We start from the raw sequence: 18,087 nt of genomic DNA, 5'->3' as shown, positions 1-18,087 counted from the left end.
TTATTACTTTGTTTTGAACCTCTTCCCTGGACTTCCCTAGTAGCAGACTAACTACTCCTCCTGCTTCTTGTCTCTTTCCACTCAAGTCCCCCTCATATAAAACTGATAAGGCTATCTGTCTGCAACCAAAAATTTCATCATTTCTTAAAACCTCTTTACCACCTGGGGGCAATGGCTTAATTCCATAGCTAGGCCCTCATTATACCTGGTGCCAATTTGCTTTACTATGTGATCAAAGAACATGCCAAAGACATTATTCTATAGCCACACTGAATTTCTTCTTCCATCGTGTGTGTGTGTGTGTGTGTGTGTGTGTGTGTGTACAGATTGGCATATTTGTTCATGTGTGCAGTTTTTGATTATCTGTGTATCTGTGCATGTGGGTGTGGCTTTGTGAAGGTCAGAGGTCAACAATGAGTGTCTTCTTCAAACACTCTCCATTTACTTTTGAGACCGACTCACTGTCTGTCTCAAGTCCTAGCCAGACAAGATCCCAAGATCCTCCTGTCTTTTCCTTCCCAAGTCTGGGGTTAGAGGAGCATAACACCAATGCCTGGCTGTTTAGATGGGTACTGGAGATCCAAAATCAGGTCCATGTCTTTGGTCTCTGCAGGTACCTGCACGCGCGCGCACACACACATGTAATAAAAATAAATCTTAAAAATATCTAACGGATATAATCCTTTCTGAAGGCTCTAATGTCTTCTTAAATTCAATTCTTCTCTGTTCAAGCACTGTGTGTATGTTTGTGTGCATGTGTGTATGTGTGTGTTTACATATAATACCCTTTTTAACTACCCTTCTTTAAGGGAATAGCCTTAATGTGGCTTCAACCACTTCTCGTTGAATAAGCAGATAAATGACAACTTTTCGAAGTCTTAGTTCTGACCTATTGATTTGGAAGATTTTCTTTCTGTCTTTTTTAAAAAGACAGGTTCTAATGTATACCAGGCTATGTCATATATACTTAATATGCAGCCAAGGATGACCCTAAACTTCCATTTCTCTTACTTGTATCTTCTAAGTGCCAGGATTTATAAGCATTTGCCATCAGGCCCAGTTTACACAGTGCTATGGATCAAACTCGGGGGTTCGTGCATGGTAACCAAATATTATACCAACTAGGCACAACTTCAGCCCAAGGAAGAATTATTATAAATGATTCTGAATGTGCTTTCCTCCTCTAACTTTTCATTCTATAGTAACTAGAAACACTAAGTTAGATAGGATTTTTGATTTTCTAGTGAGTTGAAACTCTCAACATTATAGGAAAACTGTACAATGTAGTCCAGTAATTGCTAATGGAAAAAACACCTAGGAAAAGAAATCATGACAATAGACCTAATCACATAAGAACACTTTAAGAACTGAACAAAATATTGTATGCAGAATGCTTAATATGGTCATGGCACATTTCACATAGTTCAAGAACATATTAATATTTATGATTTTAAAAAATACCTGGAAGCTTCTTTGTGAATTCTACAAGAACCTGTACGTGACTGGTAGCCATTTCTGTCAATATGAGAAAGTTTTCTTCTGCACTAAATTCTTCTTTTAACTAAATTTTAAGAAAAAAATAGTGATTAATAAATAGACAGGATTAGGATAACTCAATATCAAATCATTAAAGGAAAGCAACAGACTTAGTCAAATTTAAAGACCCAGATCATACTTCTCAGATCTTTGGAAATCAATTACTGTTTACAAGATAGATCTGTGACTTCTTTGTTTAATTGCTCAGAGACGATAAAAATTAGAACATATAACTTGAAGTCTCAATACAATTGCTTTGGGTAACACACACACACACACACACACACACACACACACACACATGCAAATCCGACTACCTTAAAGGTGCTAAGAGCTAATGCTGACTTTAAACACGTGGACTTTCAGATAGCATACTTACGATTTTATTTGTTATCTCCTGAGGCATTCTTTGTTTGCTATATGAATCTGTAATATAATCCAGAAGGTTCTGCTGATCTGGGGTGAGTTCAGTTTTCTCCTACACTGGCAAGAAAATGGAAGGTGTTAGGGAGAGTGGTTAAGGCATATTCCCATATGTACACTTATCTGAAATGAACTAATAGCAAAGGATTTTTCAAAGCCTTCAGAGCTATGGGCTTTCAGGCCTTGGAAAGTCAGTTTCTCTGGGTCCTGCCACAAGCAGTTACATATTTCCCTAACGTTCTTTCCACTAGCTGGTTTTCCTATTTAGAAAATATGAACAATACTATATTCTCTTCATGTACCTCATGGCAATAAATAGAAGCCTGAATATGGAGACTGTTGAGCCCAGTCATACTTGAGAGTCAGTAGAAGTTCAAGGTTAAATCATAGCCTTAAAAAGCTTCCTGTGTATTAAATGTAGAATCCATCTAAGCATACACATCTCTATTCAAGGGTGGGAAACTGTGGCCTGTGGACCAAATCCACCTTTATGAATATAAAGTTTTATTGGAATGTGGACATGCTCCTTTGCCAATATATTATCTGTGCTGCTTTTGGGTTAAAATACCAGTTACATAGTTGTCATAAAGAACATGTGACCAAAGCCTAAAATCCTACATATGTAGCACATTATAGGAAAAAATGGTCTGCCGCCACCACAGTCATCTGTCTGCTCAACCCAGATCCCAAAACATCTCTCTCCCTCTTCACTGTCTCCTGAGAAATATGAACCATTGTGTCAACGTTTTGCTTCCGTCCACCAAAGCACCGCCCGTGGGGCGCTGCGGCAGAATGATCTTTTTTCATAAGATTAGTTTCTGTGAAGTCAATATGAACAATAAGCCTAGCAGCGGATGAAGTTATCCTTGCCAAATGAACACAGGTGAAAAAGGAGCTTGGTTTTTCAGCTAAGAGCACATAAGAACCCTTCCAGACATCCTGCGACTTTTCACAGTGTGTGTGTCTAACCAGCCTGCGGTTGTTCCCTTACTCTGTCCTCACTTATTCCATGAATTTCTCAAGAGATCTTTTTTGATTCCGAGAAAAGGGTTTTCTCTGTTGGTTCACATATGTGAGGTATCCTGTTTTTTTTTTTTACCCCTTGATGAGGAGCAACCCCCAGGCTCTACCGAGCCCAGACTTCCCAAATGGAAGTTTTCCTTCTGAAGGGCAAGGGTGGGAGTGGAGATAGGGGTGATAGGGGTACGTACGGTCATCAAAACTTCAGGCGGGGTCCGGGTCAGGGAGCACAAGTTTTTAATCCCAGAACTCTGGAGGCAAACCCCAACACTTGGGAGGTAGAGGCAGGCGAATCTCTGTGAGTTTGAAGCTATCCTGGTCTAACTAAGGTGTCCTCCTGACAGCCACTAGGCGGCAGTAGGCCAGGGAGAAGGTCCGCCCCATTTTACCTTCTACCCTGCTACTATTTAACATTTCACACCAAAGCATCTGTTTCCCCTTTGATTCAAAAGAAAAGAAGGACCCCATTTCAGAGCACAGCTGAGATGGAAAGTCGGCTGAGGCTAAGGTCGCAGCCTCCGGCTGAATCTACAGGTTCCCAGAAGTACAATCCCTGCTGGCAACGGCAGCGCCATAACTCTGTTACCCTGCATGACTTGGTCGTGGAGGTCACTTGCCGCAAGTCACGCCCTTCTCTGTCCTCGTTCACAGTCTTATCTGCATGCTGCTTCACGTTTTTTCTTAGTCGTTTAGATTTGCACTGAATTTCAGTTAATAAACCTGGAAAAAAAAAGCATGACAAATCCTATTGGGTGTGTGGTCCTGATGCAGCTGTTACGTGGTCCTGCTCAGGGGATGACTTAGGGTTAATTCCAGCTCATGGAGCGAATGCTTCATAGTTAAGAGTACTTGCTGCTTTTCCAGAGGAACAGAGGAGCTGGGTCCCCAGCACCCACATCGTGTGTGTGTGTGTGTGTGTGTGTGTGTGTGTGTGTGTGTGTGTGTGTGTGTAGGGTGTCTCACATCCATCTGTGTGTGATTCTAGCTCCAGGGGATCCCATACACTCTCCTGGTCTCCTCAGGCACCGTACATACATAGTATGCATTCACACAAGTGCATAAGCATAAATAAATACAAATTTTAAGTAAAAATAAAAGGCCAATTTTTTAAGATTTGATTTTGAGGGAAGCATTTGACATTTGCCATTCTTTGTCTTCATTTGTAAAACACAAATATCTGCTGCACATTTTTTGCTTAAATGTGACTACATATTTTTTTAAAAACTGGGCTTTATAAATAATTTGTGATACTAAAGGATTATGCAAAGCACAAGATGTTCATTCAGTGGCATGATAAGTGACACCCTCCGTGTTCCTGGTCTAGGAGACCAGGGAAGCTAGCTTCAAAACATACAATTACTATTATTTTCACCTTTATTAATACTATTCAATAGAAGCATATCCAGTTTCACATTAAACTTGTTGAATAAAACAAATGTGGACATCTTTTGGAAAACATTTAAATCCACACAAGTTATTTAAAAATATAAAGGTTACAGTACTTAAGGAATGCAACTGCTTGGTCTCCAGAAGCCCCTAGGGTTGTACTACCAGGAGGCACAGGTGCCCTTAACGGGGTGGAAGGGGCTCATAGAAGACCTCTGGGTCATTAGCGGTGTGTCCTCAGATGAGACCGAGGGGCTCCAGCTTCTTCCTCCTTCCCCTTTTCCTCCCGGTCCTGAGGTGAGTTTTGTGCTATGTCATCAGTTCCTGACCTTTGCCCTGCAGCATCCCTACCAGAAGCTTAAACACTGTGGGAACCAGCCATGGGACTTCTAAAAGCATGAGCCAGATAAAATGCTTTCTCTTAATAATTCTCCTGGGTATTTTTAAATAATGATAGAAACAGGACCAACGCAAAGTGGCTGGATTGTTTTTTAATGATCACATATCGTCATCACTGAGTATACTTTGAGCTTTAACAAGCAATGCCGAAGCACCTCCCATATTTATTGGATGCCTTTGTTCTTTCGATGATAATGAAACGCAGCTCCAGGAAGTTCATTGTGCCGAAACTCATGAAACAGCTGCGTCTCTGACAGGAAGATTTTTGTGCTTGGAACAAAGCTATGGACTTTTATGGGGAGGGTCTCTTACACAGTGAGCTCAGATGGAACACATTCATATTTAAGTAATGAACAACATGAACCACCCTGTGTCAAAGTATTTCCATTGCAATATTGGATTGCAGCCGCCACCCTGTGCAGGTTCTTATTTCACGAATGCTAAAATGTGACTGTGATCAGCCCGTATAAAACTTTCATTCATCCAGGGCCCGATTATTTATTTATACAGACCGATTTTTCTCCCTCCTGAACACATTGTTTCCCTGGGTGCATCCCAGTCACCCATGCAGTTTGGGAAGAATAGGACTGGAGTCACCTTCCACAGGCTTTTGTCTCTGTGGCGTTCCTTCCTGAATGTTGTCATCCCCTTGGTGACAGTTGTTTGCCCGTTTGTTTTGAGGAGGAACAAGGCATATCTCTAAATCTGAGTGGGCTGTAGGATGAAAAATTAATGATGTTTTATACTAACATGCATTCCAATTTCTGATGAAGATGGTGATTCCTCATAAAGCCAGTGTTTAGTACAGTGTCCCTTTATCAGATTGAAGGACAAAATTATATTAAAACTCGCGGTAGTTAATTTCCTGTGTAAACCTATACAAATTGGCTCGCAGCTACACTAAGAGGAGACGAATTCTTAATAAAAGGACTTAGTTTAAAACCCTATTTAGATAATTCAGAGGCAGTTATTGTCCCACAACTATGAATTTTTATGGTAATTAAGCAACAAATAAGAGGTACATTAAAATCAAATTTAGAGGACCCTTTCAGAATGTCATGGTATAAGCTCATTAAAGCAAGCTATTTCAACAATATGTTAACGACGCACCACTCCTTGTATAACTTCCTTAAAACAAAGGAAAGCAAAAACCAAACCAAACCCCAGGCATTTCTTTCAGAGGAATAGGATGCTGTCTATGTGACAGTTTAAACAGTTAGGTGTGTCATTGCCCTTGTCAAGAACTGAGACTGCTCGGCGGGTTCCTCTTTAGTAGGGGTGATGATCCGGGTTACCTGGCAACGGCCCCCTTAGGAGGTTTGAGTGGAATGTAATTGCTTGAAGTGGATACCTGTATACATACATTCAGCCAACATCCCCATCTCTTTGCACTTCCTCAGCCGGCACTCCTGGCACTTCCGTCGCATGTACATGTCCATCACACAGCTGCCCCCGTTTTTACACTTGTACACGGCATTTTTGGTTATGCTTCTTCTGAAGAAACCTGCGGGAGAAACACTGCAGAGTGAGAGAAGGGCCCTAACATGTTTCCAAGAGATGCATCTGGGCTCAGATCCATCAGAGTATTCTTTTCACGAACTTCTGGGGATGGCTGGACGAGCCTGGAGCAGTGGCTACTTTGTCTTGCACTATTGTTGAAAGGGGAGTCACTGGATGAAGGCTCCAGGATGGCACGTGAGGTGGTCATCCATCTCATTATCGGGGAAGGGCATTTAAGGCGGCCTCTCCACTGTTGCTCAGATTCTTAGTTGGGGTCATCCTTGTGGCTCCCTGGACACTTCCCTAGTGCCAGATTTCTCTTTAAACCTATAGTGGCTCCTTCTATTAAGGCATCCCTTTTCTTGCTCTCCTTCTCTGTTATTCCCTTGGCCTCCCCCTCCCCTTCCTTCTACCTCCCCCCCCCGTGTGCTCCCAATTTGGAGGGATACTCTCACTCAGCCTAGATGGGGGGAGTGGCGCTAGGCCCTACGCCAAATGATGTGACAGACTTTGATGATCCCCCATGGGAGGCCTCACCCTCCCTGGGGAGTGGATGGGGGTGGGATGGAGGGTTGGTGGAGGCCATGGGAGGACAAGAGGGAGAGGGAACTGGGATTGGTATGTAAGATTGTTTCTAATTTAAATAAAATTTTATATAAAAGAAAGGGTAGTTATTTTAAATTTATTTCTCTAAAACAATGAAAAGTTGGAATTAGTGCTTCTCTTAGGAAAAAAATTCAGTGACTTTTTTTTAAAAAGATATATTACTTTCATTTATCTTTATTGGGGGACAATTACCTGCCAGTAAGTACTAGGTGCTGGTACTATAAAGGCAAGCAATCTATCCCAGCCCTCCCAGAGTTTAAAGGTTGACCAAAAGCAAATGCATGCAAATAGCTAAGCAAGTGAAGACTGAGGGTGGCGTGGACACGACGGGATGCTGAGCCGAGGCGTAGCAAGTGTAGGGAATGGTAATACAGCGAGTGAGGGGCTAGAGATTCGGCTCTGTGGGCAAGAGCGAAGGACCAGGGCTGAGTTCTCCAAATTCACATGGTAGTTTACCGCCATCCATAACTCCAGTTCCAGGAATCCGATACCTTCTTTTGACTTCCGTGAACACCAGACATGCAGGTGGTACACATCCACACATGCGGACAAAACACTCACACAACACACAAGATGAGATACATAATCCGTTTTTAAGCAAAAAGCCAAAAAGTGTGTAGTTGTTTAACAGGCATTTAAGAAGTAATTTGTGTTCAAAGATTTAGTTTCACACAATTCGACAGCCTTACCTAACAATAAAAACGCCAACCTTGATTTAAAAGGCAGTATCTCCCCAGAGAAGATACAGGACTGCTGCAGCCAGTTCAGGTAAGATGCCTAAAGCCAGGAGGGGGATGCAACTTCCTTCTCTCTTCATGTCTCACTTCTACTTGTTCTCTTCCAACTGGTCAACCACAGACTCCAATAATTCCAGATTTGGTTGGTGGTAATCAGGGACATGTATTCGGGAAGCAAGAGAAGTAACAGAGAAACTCGCTCTTGCTTGCTACAGCAGCTTACAAACTTAGTCACAATTTCAGTTTCTGAGTTTTTCATGACATGTGGTAAACCATGATTCAAAGATACTAATGGAAAGTTCCAGAAATAAGCCCCTTATAACTTTTGAAATTGTATGTCTTTCTGAGTAGTGTGAGGAACTCTTGCACAGTCTCTCCCAGGATATGAGTCATCTCTTTAGCCAGGAAATGCACGTTGAACAGATTTTGTCAACGGGGATTGCTGATAACATCTCCCTGCCTAACTCATGTCTGTATAGTCATGCATGTGGTTCACACAAAGCTTCCACTAGGTATCTTGGAATTTAGCCAGTGTGGATAAGGGGCTACTGTGCTGTAAGCTGGGCGTGTGTGGCAAGTTTTCAAAGTTGACCGTCCTCTTGAGTTGGGTTATGAAAGAACCCTTCCACCACTGAGATACTTCCTTGAAGAGAGCAAAGCTGTTCCAGTTCTAGCTCATATCTGTGTCTAGGGATTTGGGGGATTTAACTCTTGTTCAAGTTAGTGTTAACTGTCAATTTGACACCACCTAGAGTCACCAGAATTTTTAAAAAGTCTCAGTTGAGTAATTGTCTTTATTAGGTTGGTCTATGGGCATGGTTATGAAGGAATCTTAAGTGGTAATGGATGTAGGAGGGCCCAGGCCACTGTGGATGGTATCATTCCCTGAATAGATAGATGGCCTAGGGTTGTATAAGGAAACTAGCTAAAGGTGGGCCTGAGCAAGCCAGGAAGTAATCCAGCAAGCTAGGTTTCTGTTGTACTTCTCCAGTTATGACTAGGTTCTCTGCTGAAGGGAACACTGCAGGAAACAGCCAGTGGGCTTGTTGTGAGTTCCTGCCTTGACTTCACTCAACAAAAGACTGTGGCCTAGAAGCATGAGAGGAATTAAACCCTTTCTTACCCCAAGTTGCTTGTGATCAGAGTGTTTTATCACAGTGACAGAAAGAAAACGGAACAACTCTCTATCTTTTACAACTGAGGTCTCCCTATGTGAGGCTGCTGGCATGAATTTACACTAGCTTCACAATGACTTACTCTTGCCCAAGACACAAGTTGTTATTTTAACAGATGTTAGAATAATAGCATTATTGTTCTAACCACTTTACCACCATTTAGCTACTTAGTCACAGTATCAGTTTTATGATGAGCATAGTATTCTTTCCCCCTGTGTTATAAAGAAAAGAAAAATGATGCCAAGAAGTTAAATACCTTGGTCGTGAACAAGATGAAGGAAGGCGGAACTAGAGAATAGAGACTAGAGACTGCTGCCACACCATAGCTGAGAGGTTAGAGACACCTAGGCTACACTGGGAGGGAACACATCAGCCTTGAATAACTAACTAAATATGAAAACAGAAGCTGCAGGAAAAGGCAAATATGTCAAGGTTGGCTTAGCCCTGAACTCGTCTGCCAGCTGCTGTGAATTTCAGCAGGGAAGATCTTAACACTTTCCTAAATGCTAAATCCAACCACATAAAATCTTTTAAAAAAGAACACTTTATGCTTCAGATTAGCACTGATATTGAGAGTGCAAATACCAAAGTGTGCATTTTTAGTGAGTAAAGCAAAAAGAACTTTTTCTCTCAGTGTCAAACCATGAGCTCAATGAACACCTTACCCTGCATGAGTCAGTCTTCCCATGAGTCTGCCTAGGAATGATTCCCTTTGAAACTGCCATAGATCCTGATAGATAGCCCAATAGTCAAGAGAATGAAATGCCTTATTCCAGGATGAATCAAGGGAAGGGCTCATAGAACAATTCTACAAGTTTTCTTCTTTCTTTTTACCTCTGAAAAGGAAATCATTATCATCTCAATAACTGAATTAATTAGCTTTCACTCTGGGAAAGCAACACAATATTATCACTACATCATTTAAATGTGGGCACATATACTGTATTTATACTTATGCAAATCTATCCATACACCCACTATGCCTCTATCTTGCTCTTTCTTGTGCATATTCAACAATGCTCATATCAGAAAAGTCATTTGAAAATGAATGGGAAGGAAATCCACAGAGGAACAGGACCTTCCTGATAATAGAAGAGGAGCCGTGGGCAGGACAGGCACTGCCAACTTGGGGGTAGGGAATCCCTGGCTTGTAGAACAGCTTGGGGCTGGTATTTTCATGGATCTTGTAAGTCTAAGGAATATTACCCACCGTTTTCGTTCTTTATGCAGACAGGACCCAGCAGCCGTGTGCTAGTCCCAAGTCATACACACATAGATGCCTGCATGCATGTCACATGGGTATCTACTGGTCTTATGAACTCCATGAACTATCACTTGATGTTTTACACGATCTTTGTGTCTTTAAAACAGCAACAAGCATAGAACTCAGGAGTCTTATATAGAACTTGGCCTACACAGATAGCTTTACCTACACTTAATTTGTTTCGCATTCTGTTCCTAAACACTTTGCATACGGCATGCATTTGATCCTTAATCCAATGAGGTAGTGCTATTACTATTGCTCAAGGTACTACATGTAATAATAACTTGTAGAGCCTGGGTTTGAATCCTGGTAAGCTTAGTCCAGACTCCTTTTCAATCACTGCCTACACATGTCTTCAAATAAAGTGAGGAGTTTGTATTCCAAAAAGCTTTCTCAAGACATTAATCTCACACAACATGGGAAAACCTTCCCTAAGTTGGATCCAGAATGAGTACCTAGCAGTCCCTTTAATAATGTTAAAATGAACCAAAATGTTGAGTCATTTGTGTCTGCCTCGTTCTTACTCATACTGATGTTTCATTTTCTTTCCACCCCAAGAGGATAGTCATCATTTTATGCTTGCTTACTTCAACAAGTCTCCCTCTCTTTGAAAGGGCAATTTTGAATCATCAAAAATGTAAAAGATTGGTGAATGTTTCTAGAGAGGTGAAAAACAGAAGCAGCTTGGCTGGGAAGAGTTTGGAGAACTCCCCTCAAGCTTTGGAATGGATCTCACAGGTTCTGTCACTGATGGCAGCCACGAGGAGTCCCCAGAGAGGGGGTGAACCTTAGTGGGGTCTGGGTTGCAGCTAAGCAGTCTCATACCCAAAGCCTCTGAGAAGTTACATGTGAGGTGTAAGAAGTGACTGCCTGAAGAGCTAACTGAAAAGGAATCGATGAAAATACAACCTATCAAGATTGGAGGCGTGCAGCAAAAGCAAAGCTTTGGGGCAGGCAGGGGGAGGTGGAGGGGAGGGGGGTGGTGGGGAGGGGGGATAACAGCATTGAAATGCATTTTTTATGTTAAGCTATAAAACTCGGTGACTTAAGCCTGGCTTACAGGGAGTTAAGAAAGAAGGGAAAATTAATCACAAAGAAGGCAAAAGAAAGGAAATAGTTTTAAAACGTCAGAGCAGAGGGGCTGGAAAGATTGCTCAGTGGTTCCAGAGGACCCAGGTTCAATTCCTAGCACCCACATGGCAGCTCACAACTGCCCACACTTCTGTTCCAGGGGATCCGACACCCTCACACCAACAGACATGCAGACAAGACCCCAATGTACACAAAATAAAAGTAAATAAGTTTAAAAAATCAGAGCAGAGAGCAGAGATCAATGTAACTTCAAATAGGAAAATAATATATATATACATATATATATAAAACCAATGAGACTAAAAGATGAATTCTCTTAATAAAATCAATACACCCCTAGAGAGGTTAATCAATAAAAAAGACACCAATTATGAATGTCACAACTGAAATGGGCCCCATAGTATAGACCCATTAAAAGGAAAACAAGGGGATAAAGAAGTCTACAGATTATAAAGAACTCTAAGCTCGCAAATTTGATAATTTCGATGTAAATAAGTGCCTATGAGGAACTTATTGACAAAACAGGCCTATCTGATAAAAGAAAACTAATTAACTAACAATCCCCCAAAATAGAAACTACCAGGCCCAGACGGTTTCATTGGTTAATTAATTCTATCAACCATCTGAAGATGGAATACCATCTGTCTATTCTTTTTTCCAGAAGACAGAAGGAACACTTTCTAGCCTTTTTATGAGGCCAGAAGTACCAAAAACAAAAACAAACAAAAAACTACAAGAAAATAAAACTCTAGGTCACCATCTCTTTTTCCTTTGTTCGCATGGGGTGTGTGTGGAGGGTGTGCACGTCCGTTGACTCTCATGCAAAGGTCAGAGCAGGATTTTCGGGGTGTGTCCCTCCATCACTGTCTTATTGCCTTGAGACAGGGCATCTCACTGTAAGGCCATCATTTCACCTAGACTGTTTGTCCAGCTGACTCTTGGCATCCACCTGTCTTCTTCAAAGCTGGGGCTACAGGGGCACACAGCCATGCCTGACTTTAATCTAGATGCCTGGGATTCACCTCAGGTCTCTGTCCTTACAGAGCGAGTGGTCTCACATGCTGAACCATCTCCCCAGCCCTGCAATCTTCTTTCTCTTGTTTTAATTTTTTTTATTTAGTCTGTTAGAATTGCTTTGCATTTGTTTTTGTCCGGCATTGTGTTTTCAACTCTGTTATATAAAGACTACTTCGCTGGGTAGGTTCTGAAATGAATTTCTTTGGATGTGATTTGAACCAAACTTTTCATTTTTCCAAAATTTGAGCTTACTTCAGAACACCTTGACTCTAAGCCAACGGGAAGTACTACACGCCACAAGGCCTCCCAGCCTTCTCTTCTGAGGAGAATGCCCACACCAGCAGCTATTGCCTCATCATGACTACTGGCAACAGTAACTAGACCAAGATGAATTTGCCTGTCATAACTGCCCAAGAAAAAGAGGCAGTCATGAACAAAATTGGCAGTAATGCGTAGAATTCTCTAGACTTGAGAGACTGCCCAAGAACTCCATGCTGCTCCACGTGTAGCTGTGCTGGGCCCGAGAGTGCAGCAGAGGATGAAATGTGCAAACTGCCTTGGAGACTTCCTGGCCAGGTTCAGTGGAAGCAGACACCCAGCACCTCCACATCCCCAGAACATTGCTTCTCAGACTTGCATGTAACACAGGGGTAGAGCATTTTTCCAGCATGTGCATGTTCCCAGCACCCCAAACAAAAAGCAGGTCTATGTGTGGAAAGCACTGCCTCTCAGACAATCAACAGGCTAGAAGAGTTGAAAGGCCGTCAGAGCCTCCTGGGAGACCAGAAGAAGGGCGGGGCACGCCCAGACACTCAGGCCTCCCACCTCAACCTCCTCCTTCATACTGCAGAAGCTCGGCTGGAATGTTCTCCCAGGGAGGCTCTCATCTGGCCCTTGTCTGTCTTTTCTTCCATGTTGAACAGAGGGAAGATGATTCAACTATCCAGATAAAAGAACAGAGCAAAAGCAAAGACCGAAAGACTAGAAAAGGGTGAGGTCGTCTGTGGTAGCCTCGGCAGAGTGGGTTGGGGTGGAAGTGGACAGGGACACAGGCAATTTCCTAACAATTCTCCCTTAACTACGCCTGTCTTTGGAATCACATGGACTCCCTTCACCAGCGTGGTTATTAAGTGATGGTGGAGTCTAAGAGGACGGAAGGTATAATTCCTCTGACATCCTTTGTCCCTACTGAGTGCCTGCTGGGAACATAGCAGGGATCATGTTGTGATAGACCGTGGCTCTGCATGTATTTAAGAGCCATTGAAACACCCATGTAGACACACTTCTGGGAGCTGCGGCCTGGCCTCAGCACCCACCAGTCGTCTGGGCTCCCACAAGCAAATCTCCACCTCCTGGGGCATCTGGGGCTGCTTGCTCCTACAGAGTAATTTGGTCTTACAGAAATGTAACCCTTTCTCTCTGAACCGTTGCTGACATGCTTCCATGGTTTCCTCTTGTATATGTATCAGGAACTGCTTTCTCTCATTTAACAGTTTGGGCTTAAACATGATTTAAGTATTGTTTATGTACTCAGGCATTTTCCATGTTTAAAGATGTACTGCCTATATTTTCATTTGAAAAAACCCATTTTTGTCCATTCAAAATCATCCTTCTACCATTTATATTTTTGTGTGGTTTTTTAGATACTATTTATATTTTTGTATGGTTTTTTAGATACGATTTGTAGATAGGTGATAGTTTGCGATCTCTGTTGTTTGCCTTTTTGATGTTGTTTCTATTTATGTCAATTAGACATACTGTTTTCTCATTATTGCTTTACAATGGTAACTATAAGAACAGGATTTTTTTTTCTGTTTTGCTCACCACTGTGTCTCCTATAGGTTAGAAGGTTGAATGGCATATAAGGTAATATCTAATAATATTTTATGAATAAAGAATTTAAATAATTAGTTAATTATCCTCCAGAAAGATAGTTTTGAAGGTAGGGTGTGATGCCAGTCGGGGCATGGAAATGAACACAGCAGAAACAATGATAAAAATAAGAAAATTCATTAAGAAAATGTAACCACTGCTAATGCCTATGGAACCTTTAGGCATGCCAGGTAGAGAGCTGGATATCTTAAAGGCAGTGCCTGCCTGTTCCAATACAGCAATGGTAATAGCAACAAGCGTGTACTAAGTATTTACTATTGGTAGGTTGGTGTTAATTGCTTCACAAACAACTATAGTCTTGGTCCATTTGATCTCAACCATATCAGTGGTTATCAACCTGTGAGTCCCAACCTCTTTAGGATTACATATCTGATATTCTGCATATCAGCTATTTATATTACAATTCATAACAGTAGAAAAATTACAGTTATGCAGTAGCAATAAAATAAATTTATGGTTGGGGGTGACCACAACATAGGGAATTGTGTTGTATCAAAGGGTTGTGGCATTAGCAAGGTTGAGAACCACTGTACTATACGAACATCAGAGCTATTTCATGACAACCTGTAAATACCTAGCTAAGGAATTATGCCAAAGGTCAAATGAATTAGCAAGAGCAAGTCCCAGAACAGTGCCTCCATACAGTGATCACCTGATCATGTTATCTACCTGCCCATCTGTCTATCGCCACTGCCATCATTCTCTCCATTATCATCTCACCTTTCTCCCCGTCAGCATTATTTTCACTTGGTAAGTGAGGAGGCTGCATCCCGGACACATGAATTAACACAGTACAACTAGGAAAAGAATCCCAGGGACTGGAATGTGAGTCATTTGCCTGCGTCCCGACCTACTTATGATGTCATGATTCACCAATCAAAGGCTCCCAATGCCATGAAGTCCTTGAGAACCCACACTGCTTCATGCTCTATGACAATTTAGTCTTCCAGTTTATTTGAGTCCTTACTAAATTTCATAAGCCAGATTGTGCTTAATCGCAACTAGAGTCACAATACATGCGATCTCAGTATATGGGGATGAGGGCTCCATTGGAAACAGCCTAAATCCACTTCATGGGTTAATTGCCTCAATATTTTTGGAAGATTTCCTAAAACTTCAGAACCAAGCATAATGCTGGTTCGTGATCTTATATAAAAATATATTCCAGCCGGGCGTTGGTGGCGCACGCCTTTAATCCCAGCACTCGGGAGGCAGAGGCAGGCGGATCACTGTGAGTTCGAGACCAGCCTGGTCTACCGAGTGAGTTCCAGGACAGGCTCCAAAACAATACAGAGAAACCCTGTCTCGAAAAAACCAAACAAAAATATATATTCCAAAGGACAATAGGGCTGCAGTTGCAGTTACCCCAAACAGTGCCTTTCAAGGGTACTGCTGTCCTCCACATGGCATGTGCAGACTGTGACATTGAAGGCAATGTGACAGACGCTGACCACCTAGGGAACACACCCGCTCAAAACTTCTAGTCAGACACAGATGAGCTTTTGAGATTTGAATCAAAATTTATTCAGATGTGACCATTTCATAAATGGCACTGATGGCTCCCAGAGGAAGAAAGGTCTAGATTTAATCAAGGGCCAAGCAAATGCCAGTCACTATCTGTCTACACTACACTTGTGTTCAGTTATTACTTCAAGAAACATGGAAAACTGCATTTTTTTCTCATTCATTTTATAGCTATGACAAATAAGGCATTCAGATAAATTGGAATATTTCTTGTGGAATTAGAGACAGACAACAGTAGGAAATTTCACTATGATCTCCAGTTTGTTTCTCAGTTTCAATTTTTTTCTCTTTGGGGTGGCCGAGGGGGGTGGGTGTTGTGTTTCTAGTGTCAGGCCCTGTGAGGCAATCTCCAAACAAGAGAGAAAGCAAGAGCTTTATATACAGTAATCTACTTAACTCTCACAAAGACTCCATAGATAACATCATCACTTTCACAGAGTTGGGGCATATAGAAAAGAGAGCACTACATAGAATGAGATTTGGCTAGCTTGATATCCTCCTTCCAGGCTACCCTCAGATTCCCTTGCAAAGTTCTTCCATAAAGACAGATTCAGAAGTCAGTGCAAAACAGCAGGGAGGCTACTTCTGTGCTGCTGTTGTTTCCACTGTCAAGCAGGGTCATGGAATTTGCAATGACAACCACTGAGTTTCCAGGTGCGAGTACTGACAGAAAAGATATAGGACATCAATATGTGTGGCTTCAACAGTCAAGGTATGGCTCTGGAGCCATTAATTTCAGCAAAGGCAACTTCCTGGGCCCTAGATGGCAGCTAAGGTGGCACATTTCTGTGGCTAACAGTTACTGTGGTGTGTTCCCAAGTTCCCATTTTCTACCCTGTGGCTGAGCAGCAATAGCTCCAGCAGGCAAGGATTTCAGGGCAGCTCTGAACAGACTCATGAAGGTTAGCACAGAACCTGTTGTGGCTCCTTTGTCCGTTCCTGTATTTGTTCCATTCTTCTTGAAATATTAGCTTCTGTTTGGTTTCCCTGAGTTCTGACTGCTCTCTTGGATAGCGTGATGATTTATAGACAACCTAGATATGAGGAGTGCTGACTACCCCCACCGTCTTTTTGAAGAATGTTGAAGAGTGAAACCAATTTTGGAGCTGGGGAAATCAGACACCAAGAGTTGCAGGCTGTGAGGCCAGGGTTGGCTGAGCTATTAGACCTTCCTGGAATAGGCCTTTGTTGGACTGGATTCCATCCTGCTGTGTGCTCCTCTCATACCCTTGCAGCCCCTGATCACTAAGCTAGAGCAAGGGTTCGCTTGTCTTCTGATTAGAACACATAAGACCTCAAGCAGACTGCTACTGACATTTCAGTCGCCAAAGCCTGAACTCTCAAATCCCAAACACTATATGACACAGTGTACTACTGTGGCTGACAGTGTGTATGGTGGCAGTCAAAGAGAAGGAACTAAGGCATGCTGGTACCTCGAGGGTCCATGAACTCTGTTCCTCCCATGTCCCCATTTTCAGACTGAACCCTAGAGGTGGGTTGAGAGTTGACAGAAACCCAGTGTCATCTGGGTTCCTGCAGCAGAGGGATTCCTGCATGCTTAGGGTTCTCTGTGCCCAGCCTGGCATGAAGCAGATGGACAGTTTCATGGTTTCTTGGCACTGCTGGGTATTGTGACAAGTCCTGCAACAATAGCTGGAACCTGACCCAAAAGCAATGCACAAATAGAGGCCAGAGATGGAGGAGGAGAGCACTCAGCACCCCACGATGATGCCAGCAGCATCCCATCTTCTCGCTGGTGACTGGAAAACAGTCAGAACATCACCCCAAAAGACTAGTTTGAGAGAACGGAGGATCAGGCCCACCACAAAGCACCCAGTCACTCCACAGCACCCTGCTAAACATGGTACCTGACCACAGATCAGAAGATGTTTGGCAGGAGTAGGGGGATGATCCTGAATCAAATGAAATGAACTTCAGGGGCCTAATGTCGAATTAAATCCAACTAGACAGGAGGCTCCATTTCTTGCCTACTTGGTCCGGTGTTGAGCACTCTCACTATGTAGGCAGTTGGTTCTGGTTACTGGCCCTTGTCTTTGGCTGAGAATGGGTGTCAGCAGGTTACAGAATATACCTTGGTCTTCACTCTCCTGCCTGCTTCTGTAATAAGCAAGGCTCAGTAGAAGGAGGCCACGGCTACTCTTTACACACTCTTTGCACACGTGGTATGTCTGTAGAGCAGAGCAGTTGCAACATACACCTCTATGTGAAGATCCTATTAGTGATCTGACCATTTGCTAATGGCCCCAGTTGGCTCCATCTTCTGCCTGTTGCATGCCTGTCATTTGCTGGCACCATGGGGGCAAAGCCTCAACCCAAATCAATAGAGGAAGAGTCTGCCATACTCTGCTCTTAAAAGCGTGTCTCCATCCAAATCCCTCTTCGTAACAGTCTCAAAGGACCGGGCTCCCTGGGACCCCTTCCTTTGTGCCCTGCTGAGTGCAGTCCCGAGCTTTACCGGAGGTTGGCTGCTTCTGACACAGTTTCCCCATCCCGG

At 42.7% G+C, this 18,087-nt stretch overlaps 1 protein-coding gene across 4 annotated transcripts in view; it reads right to left on the bottom strand.

Annotated features, from left to right (window-relative positions):
* Positions 1-18,087, bottom strand: part of Nr1h4 (nuclear receptor subfamily 1 group H member 4) — a 69,108-nt gene that overhangs the window by 16,231 nt on the left and 34,790 nt on the right. For 2 of the 4 annotated variants that reach the window (XM_013111821.3, NM_001281573.1), the window contains 4 exon segments: positions 6,116-6,268; positions 3,566-3,699; positions 1,916-2,014; positions 1,462-1,561 (listed from right to left, as the gene is read on the bottom strand). In XM_013111821.3, the coding sequence (XP_012967275.1) occupies positions 1,462-1,561; positions 1,916-2,014; positions 3,566-3,699; positions 6,116-6,268 (486 nt within the window). 4 annotated transcript variants of the gene reach the window in all.

The sequence above is a fragment of the Mesocricetus auratus genome, unplaced genomic scaffold (assembly GCF_017639785.1).
Source record: "Mesocricetus auratus isolate SY011 unplaced genomic scaffold, BCM_Maur_2.0 Super-Scaffold_100011, whole genome shotgun sequence".
Lineage (NCBI taxonomy): Eukaryota > Metazoa > Chordata > Mammalia > Rodentia > Cricetidae > Mesocricetus > Mesocricetus auratus.
The sequence above is the reverse complement of the archived record's forward strand: the minus strand, read 5'-3'. Positions and strand labels throughout refer to the sequence as shown.